Source organism: Moschus berezovskii, chromosome 21 (genome assembly GCF_049115385.1).
Source record: "Moschus berezovskii isolate FMDL1 chromosome 21, NW_MosBer_1.0, whole genome shotgun sequence".
Lineage (NCBI taxonomy): Eukaryota > Metazoa > Chordata > Mammalia > Artiodactyla > Moschidae > Moschus > Moschus berezovskii.
The window spans coordinates 44984193-44997949 of record NC_142480.1 but is presented as its reverse complement, the minus strand read 5'-3'; the positions used below and the strand labels follow the sequence as shown (position 1 = coordinate 44997949).

General features: G+C 40.8%; 2 protein-coding genes across 2 annotated transcripts in view; one reads left to right on the top strand and one right to left on the bottom strand.

Annotated features, from left to right (window-relative positions):
• Nucleotides 1-13757, bottom strand: part of TM6SF1 (transmembrane 6 superfamily member 1) — a 57093-nt gene that overhangs the window by 11004 nt on the left and 32332 nt on the right. The gene's annotated exons all lie outside the window — the stretch shown is intronic.
• Nucleotides 1-13757, top strand: part of HDGFL3 (HDGF like 3) — a 76498-nt gene that overhangs the window by 57604 nt on the left and 5137 nt on the right. Inside the window, exon 5 of the mRNA XM_055417930.2 lies at nucleotides 1744-1890. Within this exon, the coding sequence (XP_055273905.1) occupies nucleotides 1744-1890 (147 nt within the window). The remainder of the gene's footprint in view (nucleotides 1-1743; nucleotides 1891-13757) is intronic.

The following is a 13757-nucleotide window of genomic DNA, read 5'->3' as shown; positions in this document are numbered from 1 at the left end:
TGTATGATTCATATTGGAGCCATAACAGATACTGGAAAATTATTAGCAAAACATACTTTGCATAGAAGTTATTTACTGTAAAAAGGAGGGCTAATCAAGAGAACCTCACAACAGACTGAACTGATGCTGATAGTAAACCATAAGCAATCTTAGTTAAAAACAGACAGCAATGGCTGGATACACAATCAGTTTAAGGCCACGTTGATGAAAGTGGTAAAGGGTGGGTCCTTCCCCAAAATTCCAGGGATTGCTAGGATCTGTATACGCCCAGTGAAAGCTTCCTAAGGTTACAACATATAGCCTGGCAGCCAGATTTCTCAGTGGAATACTGAATGTGACTCATTAGCAAAACTGTAGTAACACCCTATTTCTAGTCTTAAAAAATTATAAAAACTTGAAAAATTGTAAAATTAAAAAATCACTTAACAGGGGTTACTTGTCTGTATCCTTTGTAGGCACTATAAATTTTAGGGAATTGTGCCTTATTTTTCATAAGAATTGCAAGTTAGGAACTGTTATTTGAGGATTACTATGTAAAGTAATTACTCCATTTTTATAATTATACTGTATTTACAAGGAGAACAAAAGTGTTTCACCTTTTATGTCATCACACTTGATTTAAACTTAAACTCTGGGCACTCCACATTCATATTATTAAATCTTCAGATTATTAAATCTACTTTCCTTCTATGTAAAAAAGTAAAAACAAAGTCATTTTAAAGGGACATTTGAGTCTTGGTTGGTCCTTTCAGTTAAGTAAAATAGAATCAATGTAATTATAGATTCTGTCACATAGCTAAAAGGTATTTTCTCTTTAAAAGTTGCATTTTAAAATATGGGTTGTCTGAGGAAGCTAAAATTTGCTAACTTCATTTTTGTTAAGACCAAAAGTGACTTGGCTTAATGAGTTTTCTTAGCTGTTATTTGCCATATGCTTAAAGATTCATAAAATTTTTCAGAAAGGAAGTGTAAGTAAAATGCTACATTTTATTTTCTTAAAAGTGCACAGTGGGGCCAGCTTTTGATCATTTGAATGCTGTTCTGCAAAGCAGCTCTGGCTGTGAACTCTAATTGTATTTTCATCATCACTACAGAGTTCATCTTGGTTTCAGAAGCAAGATGATAAAAAAAGGAGTTAGTTCACCAGTATAGCCTTGAGTTCTTAAATAATTCTCCATAATTTAAAAAATTAAAGTTAATTCACATCACATGGTGATGCACAGATTTTGCCAAGATCCATGCCGTACATGCCATTGACCTGACAGCTTCCATACGTGCTCTGATGTGGTTGTCCATGTATGATCCTAGAGAGCTGACCTTGCTTCTCTGGACCTCACGCTCTGCTGTGAAATGATGCGGAGGGACAGGCGACCTTCAGGGTGCCTCCTAGCTCTGTAGCCTTCCTAGAGTGGTATCCATCAACTATATTTATTCATTGATAGTGTTCCAGGTGTATGACTCTTCATTTTCTGCCATTCATATCACACTGCCGGGAAGAACTAAAAGGTTATCTAGTCCACCTCTACTTCCTTTCCAGCTGGTTAAACTGAGGCCCAGGGAGGTGAGATGAGTTGTCCAGGGTTATCTAGCTCAGTCTTAGTACTCTGCATGTTTTATCATGCTGTATCGTGTATCAGGCCACACAAACTGGATATAGGCCAGCTGTTCCTACATCTCTCACTTGCATTTGTGCATTCAGGGCTCTACTTTTGATTATAATTTTTGACTTGTCTAAACCTTTAGAAATCCTCTAAACAGTCCCGGAAATCACCAGGAGACGAAGATGACAAAGACTGCAAAGAAGAAGAAAATAAAAGCAGCTCTGAGGGTGGAGATGCTGGCAATGACACAAGAAACACAACTTCAGACTTGCAAAAAACAAGTGAAGGGGTAAGAATATGCCTGTAACGTCTCCTACCTTCCTGTTCACCTGGAAGGCACTGTGCCTCAGGACAGGGTTCGTATCTCAGCATTAGTAAATGTGGCCTTGGTGATGGAGAACATGCTCAGCTGGACCTATACATTCATTCCCTGCTCCTGAATAAGTGATAAGCTGCTCACAGTCTGAGAACAAAAGACAGCCAGGTGGGAATTACACCTGCCCATCAGTTTGGCACTCAAACAGGTTTATTCTCTTTTAAATTAACTTCAGCAGCTTGCGAGTTTTTGAAAAGTTAGGCATGAAGTACTGAAATGATGAAATGCCACCTCAGAATTTGACAGTTGTATTTCTTTTATTATAAAATGAATGGCATGTTCAAAATAGGGTATTTTATACTGCTCCTTCTTTCATAGAAGCAGTATGTAATATACCCAGGGGACTTTAAATATTTAAACTATATGTGAATGTAAATGTTTAAAGTAACCAAGGGGGAAAGTCCTCCACTTTGAATCTTGTTCACTAGTGTTAACCTCTGTCAATAACTTCAAGGTCACAGGCAAGTCAACATTTGTAAAAGTTTTAGTGAAGGTAGATTTGCCCCTGGTCATTTTACATGGATCTTTATGAAGACTAACTGGACAGCAGCAAATCATTTTAAAACAGTATCCATAAAACAAGTTATTACTCTTTAGTTCTATTTCATTTCTGGCCTGCTTTTGTCAGTACTGTTTACCTCTCAACTGTCTCCTGCTTCCAGTAACCCATGTTTATTCCCTAGTTATGACAGTTCTAACTACTCCCTTGTTCCTCTTACACAGTGCAGCTTCACTCTGTCCTCTGCCTGCCTGCCTTCTCTCGACCTCTCCAGTAAATAGACCCCTCTGATTATCTACACACATAGCCCTCCCAGGGACACTGAGCTGCTAACAGTCACCAAAGGCTTGAGTACCTGACTTAGATTCGGTTTTCTTTTTATCTCACCTGCTACCTTCATCCTGCTGCTGCTGCTAAGTCACTTCAGTCGTGTCCGACTCTGTGTGACCCCATAGACGGAAGCCCACCAGGCTCCCCTGTCCCTGGGATTCTCCAGGCAAGAACACTGGAGTGGGTTGCCATTTCCTTCTCCAATGTGTGAAAGTGAAAAGTGAAAGTGAAGTCGCTCAGTCGTGTCCGACCCTTAGCTACCCCATGGACTGCAGCCTACCAGGCTCCTCCATCCATGGGATTTTCTAGGCAAGAGTACTGGAGTGGCTTGCCATTGCCTTCTCCGACCTTCATCCTAGGTATCTTTAATATGCATATAGCAAAAACTCCCACCACGTGTCTCCCCTTTACTACCAACTTCGTGTCTGACTGCAGTTCCTGTGACAGAGAAGGATGCAGTCTACACCCTTACTACTCCATGTGCAGCCTGCAGACCAGTAACATCAACATCATCTGGAGGCTAGTTAGAAATGCAGAATCCAGGCTCAACCCTAGACCTGTCAAACCAGAATCTGCATGTTAACTAAACTCCCAATTTATTCATCCACACATGACAGTTTGAGCAGCACTAAGCTCTACCTTTCTATTGTCAGAGTCCAGAATATCATCTCCTCCTACCTTCTCCAAGGTTACCCAATCACCCCCATCACTTGTCCCCCCACTCTCCTGTGCCTTTCCTTTCTTTCCCGCTGCTCCTTACTCTCTGCCTCTAAACAGTATTAGTCTCCCTTACCCTTATAGGAGCTTCCCTTGTGGGTTACAGAGAAGGCAATGGCACCCCACTCCAGTACTCTTGCCTGGAAAATCCCATGGATGGAGGAGCCTGGTGGGCTGCGGTCCATGGGGTCGTGAAGAGTCGGACACAACTGAGCGACTTCACTTTCACGTTTCACTTTCATGCATTGGAGAAGGAAATGGCAACCCACTCCAGTGTTCTTGCCTGGAGAATCCCAGGGACGGCAGAGCCTGGTGGGCTGCCGTCTATGGGGTCGCACAGAGTCGGACATGACTGAAGTGACTTAGCAGCAGCTTGTGGGTCAGCTGGTAAAGAATCGCCTGCAATGCGGGAGACGTGGGTTCAATGACTGGGTTGGGAAGATACCCTGGAGAAGGGAAAGTCTACCCACTCCAGTATTCTGGCCTAAAGAATTCTAGATTGCAAAGGGTCGAATAGGACTGAGCGACTTTCACTTTACCATTATAGATACCTCCCTTCTACTGTATGTCCTACTCTTTCCACCTTTCTCTTCATCTCTAATTTCTTAAAAGTTATTTTTTTCCTCCCAGTGTCCATTGCCTCACCCACTCATGACTTAACCCCCAACACTCTTGTTTCTCCTTTGCTATTTCATTGAAACTGCTCTTGTAAAGGTCCCTAGTGATCCTCCCGTTGCCAAACCCAGTGTCTGCTTTAGTCTTAGTCTGCTGCATTTAGTACCATTGACCACTTTCTCTTCTGACTGTGCCTCCAGCTCACTAGTCTCTTCTGCTGCTTCTCCCAGTTTCTTCTCAGTCTTTCTAGAGCACTTTCCTCCAGGCTGTCTTGGCACACTTCTAGTCTGAAAGTTTCCCCTCTGTCCATCTTAGGCACTCACATGGCTTCAACTGTCATATATGACTGATGGCTTCCCATTCTGTATCTCTTGCATTGTAGATTCATTTTTCTGTTAATGAAACCATCTCTACTTTAATATCTTGAAAGCTACTCAGAAGATAATTGCTACCGGAAGTAGCAAGAGCAGCAGCGTGGTAGTGGCTGACACTTTGACTGTGTGCCCGTACTGTGCTCCGTGCCTTCCCTGCACTCAGTCCTCAGATCCTAGGAGGCAGGTGCCAGGTGGTCTGCACTTTGTAGCTGGGTTAGCTGAAGCTGAAAGGATGGGCAAGGTCACACGGCTCGTCAGGGCCTAAGTTAGAAGCAAGGGCCTAAGATCTTTTTATTTCTACCCTGTGTCTAATAATATAATTTTATATACAAAAGGATATATATAATATCAAGTAGTAAGCAATACCAGAGACCCTACCACTCAACCCCAAAAGTAGAATATAACAATAACTTGTATCCATTTACATGTTCTTTCCCATCCCATCTTTTTCCTACCCAGAGATAACCTCTAGTGTTGTATTTACCATTTCCTTCCATTTTCAAAAACTTATCCCATGCCTAATATACAGGTATATACTTAAACAGTAATTAAATTTTGCTCCTTTTTGAGCTTTTTAAAAAATGATGACATTTACTCACTACTGTGCATCCGAGATTCCTTCATGGGGTTATGTGTAGTTTACTCATTTCTCATTACCTTATAATACTCAATTCTATGAGTATATCACAACTTCTTATCCAGCCTTCTGTTGACAGGCATTTTGGTCATTTCCAGCTTTTTGCACTGAGGAACTGTGTTGCTGTGAATATTTCCATATTGTCTCCTAGTGTACACATGCAGAGGTTTCTTTAAGGGTATGTAAACTCAGACCAGACAGGCTGAGTCACAACTAGTTTTATGGTGTTTATAAGATAATGCCAAATTATGTCCCTAAGTTGTTGGACCAGCTTATACTCCGCCATCCATGTATGAGTTCCCTGTGACTCACTTGTCATTGTCAGACTTTAAAATTCTTCCCAATATAGTGGGTGAAAATTCTAGTATTAATTTGCGATTCTTTGATCAGTAATGAAGTTGAGCCTCTTTTTAAACTGTTTGACCACCTGCGCTTCCTCTTTTGTGCAGTGCTTGATTTGCCAATTTTACCCATTTTCTTATTGAATTTATTTTCCTACTGACATGTAAAGGACTCCTTTACATATTCTGGATTCTAACAAACATGGGTGGTCGTGTGCATTACAGACATCTTCTCCAAGTTTGTGGCTTTTCTGTTCAATTTCTTAATGATACCTGTTAGTGAATAGACATTCTTCATTTTGTTGTAGTCAGATGTATCAAAATTTTCTTATGGTTATCATTTTTCTGTATTGTTTGAGAAATCCATTCCAATCCCAAAGTCAGAAAGATATTCTCCTGTATTTCATTTTAAAATTTTAAACTTTTGTTTTTAACAGTTTAGTGTTTAATTCATCTAGAATTGATATTTGCGTGGGATTCGAGATAGGATCCCACTGCATTTTCCCCACAGCATAACCATTTAACCAGCACCGTGTATTAAACGGTCTCTCTATTCCTCTCTGATATGCAATGTCATCTGTTATGTAGCTATGGGTCTCTCTGGTTCTCTGTTCTGTTCCTTTGGTCAGTACTACAGTTTCTTAATTACAGTAGCTTTATAATGTGTCCTGATATCTTATGGGGCAAGTAGCCTAATTTGGGGGGCTTCCTAGATGGTATAGTAGTAAAGAATCCGCCTGTCAATGCAGAAGACGCAAGAGATGGGTTCAATTCCTGAGTCGGAAGATCCCCTGGAGAAGGAAAGGGCTACCCACTCCAGTATTCTTGCCAGGGAAATCCTATGGACCGAGGAGCCTGGTGGGCTACACTCCATGTTGCAAAGAGTTGGACACGACTGAGCACACACGCTGGCAGCCTAATTTTTTTTCTTCAGATATTTTTTAGACACAGTCTAGAATAGAAGGTCAAGAGGGGCTTTTTTTCTTGATGGGAGAATTTGCAGCACATAGGCTGATAAGAATGATCCAAATGTGTAATGATCACAAAATAATAATGTAGGAAAGAATTACCAAAATAGGGCTCTTCAGAAGGCAAACAGGCGTAAAATCCAGTGCACATCTGGAGGAGCTGCCTTAGTTCATGCACTGAAACAGGAGGAACTTACCTGCCTCTGCGCCCAACACTCTGTGTTTTCCTCTTGTTGGGTGCGGGGGCAGGTAAGTGGGTACCTGGGGTGAGAGCTTGTAAAAGTTCTCATCTGATTGCTTCTGTCTCCTTAGGAAGCAAGGTCAACAATTGTTGAGTGAGAGCAGGAAGAAGTGTTGAAATTTCGAGAGGAGGAAAAGGGATAAAATAGAATACAAAAGTGACTGGGCTTTGGAACAGCAGGAAGGGCCCACTCGAGGTTAGTGGTCATTAAATTAAGAACAGTCAGATGGCTGTGTGTTTTTCTCCAGGCGTATTCAACTGTGCGATGACAGAAAAGTAGAGAACCGAGTTTATCCAGAGTTGGAGTTTGCCCAGAGAGCAAAGTAAAGGAAGTTTGAGGCTAGGAAGTTGAGGGTGTATGTGAGGAAGAGATTAATTATAATGATAGACACATGGAATCCAAAACATGTTCAGAGGGAAATACGGATGTGAGGAAGGGACAGGATCAACAGATTTTGAGTATCAAAGAGTTCTTGGAGTTGGAGTACTAGGTAAAGGGAATGGGCTGGAAAGACAAGTAGAGATGAAATAGATGTCTAGATGGAATTACGGAAGCAGGCGGCAGGGCCGGTGCTCTTTGTGTCTTCAGTAAGACAGGTTTTCATTGTGTGAGCCCTGTTAACATCGCAGAACATTTAGTACCCTTGGCCCCTGCCTATTAAATGCCATTGAAAACTCCAACCTACAATGTTCCCATAATTTCCCCCCAAAAAACAGTGACCTAGTATTTGCAAATGCTCTCAGTGGTTGAAAATTGCTTGTTTAGGAAATAACCATGGAAATGAGCAGCTAAGGTAATGTTCAGTTCAGTTCAGTCGCTCAGTTGTGTCCGACTCTTTGCAACCCCATGAATCACAGCACGCCAGGCCTCCCTGTCCATCACGAACTCCCAGAGTTCACTCAAACTCATGTCTACAGAGTCGGTGATGCCATCCAGCCATGTAGCAGACAGTATTTTTAGGGAAGAGGAAGTCCAGGAACTAAGAGGTTAGACAATCTATGCATGTTGACATCCAGCAGTTAGAATGCTGAATGACAGTGAGCCAGAGCTGACATCTTCAAGGAGTCAGGGAGAGTGGGGAGTCTTGGAGAAGACTGCAGTAGGGAAGGGGTGGTGTCTTACAGCATTGAGACTAAAGTCCAGAAGGATTTTTTTCCTGGGGGGAAGCACAGAGACAGGAAGAATAGGTAGAAATAGTAAGGTCAAGGTCACCTTCCCCACCTCCAGGGCCTATAGTGTGAGAGCTGCGGCAGAGGAGAAGTTTACCACCCAGGGGTTGCAGGGAAAGCTGCAGCAGGGTCTCCAGGGGGAAGCTAGATTGCAGTTAGAACAAGTTGATGAGTAAAGTATCTTGGGAATGAAGAAGGTTTGCTGATAGCTAACTGTAATTTCCAAGGGAAGCTAAAGGCAAAGGAGAAAAGGAAGGATATACCCATCTGAATGCAGAGTTCCAAAGAATAGCAAGGACAGATAAGAAAGCCTTCCTCGCGACCAATGCAAAGAAATAGAGGAAAACAATGGAATGGAAAAGACTAAAGATCTCTTCAAGAAAATGAGAGATACCAAGGGAACATTTCATGCAAAGATGGCACAATAAAAGACAGAAATGGAATGGAACTAACAGAAGCAGAACATATTAAGAAGAGGTGGCAAGAATACACAGAAGAACTATACAAAAAAGATCTTCATGACCAAAATAATCACGATGGTGTGATCACTCACCTAGAGCCTGACATCTTGGAATGTGAAGTCAAGTGGGCGTTAGAAAGCATCACTACAAACAAAGCTAGTGGAGGTGATGGAATTCCAGCTGAGCTATTTCAAATCCAAAAAGATGATGCTGTGAAAGTGCTGCACTCAATATGTCATCAAATCTGGAAAACTCAGCAGTGGCCACAGGACTAAAACAGTCAATTTTCATTCCAATCCCAAAAGAAGGCAGTGCCAAAGAATGTTCAAACTATTGCACAGTTGCACTCATCTCACACACTAGCAAAGTATTCAAAAAAAGCCAGACTTCAACAGTACATGAACCATGAAATTCCAGATGTTCAAGCTGAATTTAGAAAAGGCAGAGGAACCAGAGATCAAATTGCCAACATTTGTTGGATGATCAAAAAAGCAAGAGAGTTCCAGAAAAGCATCTACTTCTTTATTGACTATGCCAAAGCCTTTGACAGTGTGGATCACAACAATGTGTGGAAAATTCTTCAAGAGATAAGAATACTAGACGACCTTACTTGCCTCCTGAAAAATCTGTATGCAGGTCAAGAAGCAACAGTTGGAACTGGACATGGAACAACAGACTGGTTCCAAATAGGGAAAGGAGTACGTAAAGGCTATATACTGTCACCCTGCTTATTTAATTTATATGTAGAGTACATCATGCAAAATGCCGGTCTGGATGAAGCACAAGCTGGAATCAAGATTACCGGGAGAAATATCAATAACCTAAGATATGCAGATGACCCCACCTTTATGGCAGAAAGCGAAGAAGAAGTAAAGAGCCTCTTGATGAAAGTGAAAGAAGAGAGTGAAAAAGCTGGTTTAAAACTCAACATTCAGAAAACAAAGATCATGGCATCTGGTCCCATCACTTCATGGCAAATAGATGGGGAAACAGTGAGAGCCTTTATTTGTCTGGGCTCCAAAATCACTGTAGATGGTGACTGCAGCCATGAAATAAAAACACTCCTTGGAATAAAACTGTGGCAAATCTAGACAGCATATTAAAAAGCAGAGACATTACTTTGCCAAAAATGGTCCGTCTAGTCAAAGCTAAGGTTTTTCCAATAGTCATGTATGGATGTGTGAGTTTCTATAAAGAAAGCTGAGCGCTGAAGAATTGATGCTTTTGAACTGTGGTGTTGGAGAAGACTCTTGAGAGTCGCTTGGACTACAAGGAGAGCAAACCAGTCAATCCTAAAGGAAATCAGTCCTGACTATTAACTGGAAGCACTGATGCTGAAGCTGAAACTCCAATACTTTGACCACCTGCTGCAGAGAACTAATTGGAAAAGACCCTGATGTTGGGAAAGATTGAAGGCAGGAGAAGGAGGAGATGACAGAGGATAAGATGGTTGGATGGCATCACCAACTCAATGGACATGAGTGTGAGCAAGCTCCTGGAGAGGGTGATGACAGGGAAGACTGGCGTCCTGCAGTCCATGGGGTCACAAAGAATCAGACACAACTGAGCAACTGAACCGAAGTGTAATATCCAAGGGATCCAGTGGAAGAGACTAAGGAATTGGGGGGCAGGGGGAGGCCTGCAATTAAGAGATGAGGTTGTAAATGAACACAACAAAGTATCAGGGATGAGAGTCCAGGATGTGATAGATGCTCTGGAGCCCATCTTGTGGCAGGAAGGATTGATGGCTCAGGGCAGAGGGTGGTATTGGAGTGGGTAGCCATTCCCTTCTCCAGGGGATCTTCCTTACCCAGGGATCAAACCTGAGTCTCCTGCATTGCAAGCAGATTCTTAACTGTCTAAGCCACCAGGGGGGCCCCAAAAAGGATTATTGTATCAGGGCAGAGGGTGGGGTGGAAGTTACATATATTGGTGAAGGAAGAAGAGGTTCTTACAAGGAGACCGCAGAATTCCAAGACTCCCTTTATGTCTGGATGCTCTCTGCCTCATCCTCACTCCTCTAGCAGAAGCACGAGCAGAAAGGGGCAGGCTGCAGGGCACACAGAGCTCCCTTCTTGACTCACCGAAGTGGAGGTGACTTTGTGACCAGGACACCATGCAGATAACACACCTGCTGTGTTACCTCTTGCTGTGAACAAATAACTGCAAGAGTCAGTGGCTTAAAATAGCATTGTCTATGGGTCAGGAACCAAAATAGATGTAACTTGTTGATACCTCTATCTCCAGATCTCTCCAAAGCTGCAATTAATGTATTAGCAGGAGCTCAAATCATTTTTGAGTTGAGGCTTGGCTTGGGGGTTGGTCCGTTTCCAGGCTCACTCAGGAAGTTGTTGGCAGGATTTGGTCACTCATAGTTGTTGGATCGAGGGCTTCAGTTCTTCACTGACTGTTGGCCAAAGGCCTCCCTTGGTTCCCTGCCACATGAGTCTCTCCATAAGGCGGCTCCAGCATGGCAGCTGGCTTCATTAGCAGGAGAGAGGGTGGGAGCAACACGGAAGTCAACCTTTTGTTCTCCAATCTCAGAAGCGATATCCCATCACTTTTGCCTCATTCAGTTCATTAGACAAAAGTGACAAGATCTAGCCTCCTCTAAAAGATAGGGTGTTACACACAAGGGTATGAATTTAAGGAGGCAGGCAGGTGTCACTGAGATCCATGTCAGAAAGCTGCCCCACCCTGAACCAAGCACTGACAAGGAGATTAGAACTGGCTTAGACCAGTCAGGTTCTGCCCATCCCTGACACTGGAGTCAAGTCCCCAAATCACAAGGATGTCACATAGTTGTGGGGAGGAGCAAAGGACAGAATAAATATGGGGCAGACAGCCGGAGGGTTCACTGTAGCCACTAACCAGTATTTATACCTTTATTCTTCTGACTCGGGACCTGTTGTTCTTTCTACCATCTGGTGCTGCTGGTGCCGTCCACACCAGGCCCAGTCTCCTGATTTCTGCATAAAATGGCCTTATCACTCTGACCTTAGTTTATCTTTTTAGCCTTATTTTTCACCATTCACTCTCATTTATTCCAAGCCAGTGGTTTATCAAGGTTTTTGGTCTCAGGACCTCTTTACTACTCTTAGAAGTTATTGAGGGCCCCCAAAGTTTTTGTTATAGCTATTGATATTTACTTAATTAGAAATAAAAATAAAATTTTAAGGATATTTATTGACTTTAAAATAATAGTAAACCCATTACTTAAAATATTTTCCAAAAAAAATAAGTTGAGAAAATTTATATACTTTTTTACATTTAAAAATATATATCTTTATATATTAAAAATATATACATTTAAAAATATATATCTTTATATATATATATGTCTGCTTTAATAGAAACTCTCAGGCCATATTCTCATATCTGCTTCTGTATTCAGACTATTGTGATATGTTATTTTGGTTGAAATATAAGAAGAAAATGTGGTCTTCCATAGACATGTAGTTGAAAATGGAGATAGGAATATTTTAATAGTCTATTCAGGTCATTGTGTGTATTCTTTGATATTACACCAATTCTGTAAGTGGTCATTTATTGGAGTAGAGTTGCTTTACAATGTTGTGTTAGTTTCTGCTCTACAGCAAAGTGAATATAAAAGGTTGAATCTGAACCTTTTATATTCTGTCTGGTTAAAATCTATTGGACCATCTGGCACTATGAATCTCTTTTCACATTTGGAAAATATTTGTTCCCTGAGTTACTTAAGTTTTCCAAATATTTCACTATGAAATCTTTTTAATCACATTTTAAGTATCACTATCTTGTAAAAAAAAAAAAATCTTACATTTTTGAAAGCTGGTGATTGTAGAGAGGATTTAAGTTTTCTAGAATCCTAATCTTCACTTAAAAGCCCCAATTTTATCATTGGCAACGAATACTGTCAGTCATTTTCCATGAAGTAATAGGCTCGTTTCATTTATTTTTGACAAAATGCCAAATACCCAAGTCTGAGCAACCATAGTTTATCTGCCATTATTTCCAAGAAAAATTGGTGCTCCATAAAAAGATCCTATGACTTCTCCAGCCTGTAACTTCTGCTTACTATGTTCTGGGTATCCTTCAGCCTGTTAGTGTACCTCACATTGAAATGCCTCAAGAGAGAACCCAGTGGATTAGCCAGCCATTATGCAGTATGAAACTGATGTGGCGCTGAGCATGGCAGCAAGTGCATAAAGGCACAAGTTCTAGCTGCTTATGTGGAGGAGATTTGCAGTCTAGCAAACAGAACACTGTTCAGAATATCCACCAGTGTGAATGAGCAAGGTTATTTTTTTCATATGCAGATAGAGTGATTATGGTATGAGAAGTTAAAAAATTAATTTGTAATTTGACTTTATTAATATAAGCACCCATTTAATAGTACCTCCACCCAAAAAGCATGTCCTTAAAGTTACAGTCACATTTTGCCACCACTTTGACTTTGTTGGGGGCACTAATAATATTCTGAGGCTACCATCAGACCATGTGTTTTAAAAATAATCTTCAACATGGATTAAGTAGTAGTTACTATGAATTTTCTACCGATGTAAACATAGAATGTATTGCTTTTCACATTAATATTAATAAAAAGACATTGTTAAAGAAGTTTCTTTGGTTGATTAACAATTTTTGTTTTAATGGGTGTTTTCCTCCTTCACAAGGGAGGAAAATCCTCTAAGGCCTGTGAGTATGATCTTATTTCTAGCGCTTTTCTTTGTTAATAAATTATGAGGAGTCACTGTATCTTGCAAGTTCATAGATTTTAAATGTAATGTTTTTTTAAGATTGGCTTTCTCATTTTGGTAAGAACAAAGAAGACTAAGAAATGTGTTTCTGCTATCTTGAGGGGATAGTAGGTTTAGAAACTTTCCTATTTGAAGGTTCTGGAATTGTATATTATGTATGGTGTAGGGTAGAGTTCGGCTACATAAATGAAAAACATACCCGTGAATGACGACATGCATGCTACAAACAAGTTCATTCACTTAGTGAAGTGAAGAGCTGAAGCAGGCTGTTTCAGAAAAAGTATTGGGGGCCCGAGTTTCCTCTTTCATTTATCCCACAAGAACAGTACTAAGGGGGTTAATGTATTTGGGTTAATGATGAAGAAAACAAAAATAGCATCCCGGTGGGGAAATGTAACCTGACACAATTAAAAGTGGGACCCAAACTAAAACACAATTCTTTTAGGAAATGGAAGTATTTTATCTTTATCAAATGGAAGCAATCTAAACTGTAACAAAAATCTAGGCTTCCTTTTTCTTTGTATATCTTGACTTAATATTATTAACTCTTGTATTTCATTGAGCCATACTGTCACAAGTAATTGTTATAAATATTACACAGAATAATTTGCATCTCTGCAAATACTTTTAAAATTTTAAGAAATTTACCTTTCTTTGTGATACCAGAATCCTCACAAAGATGGATTAT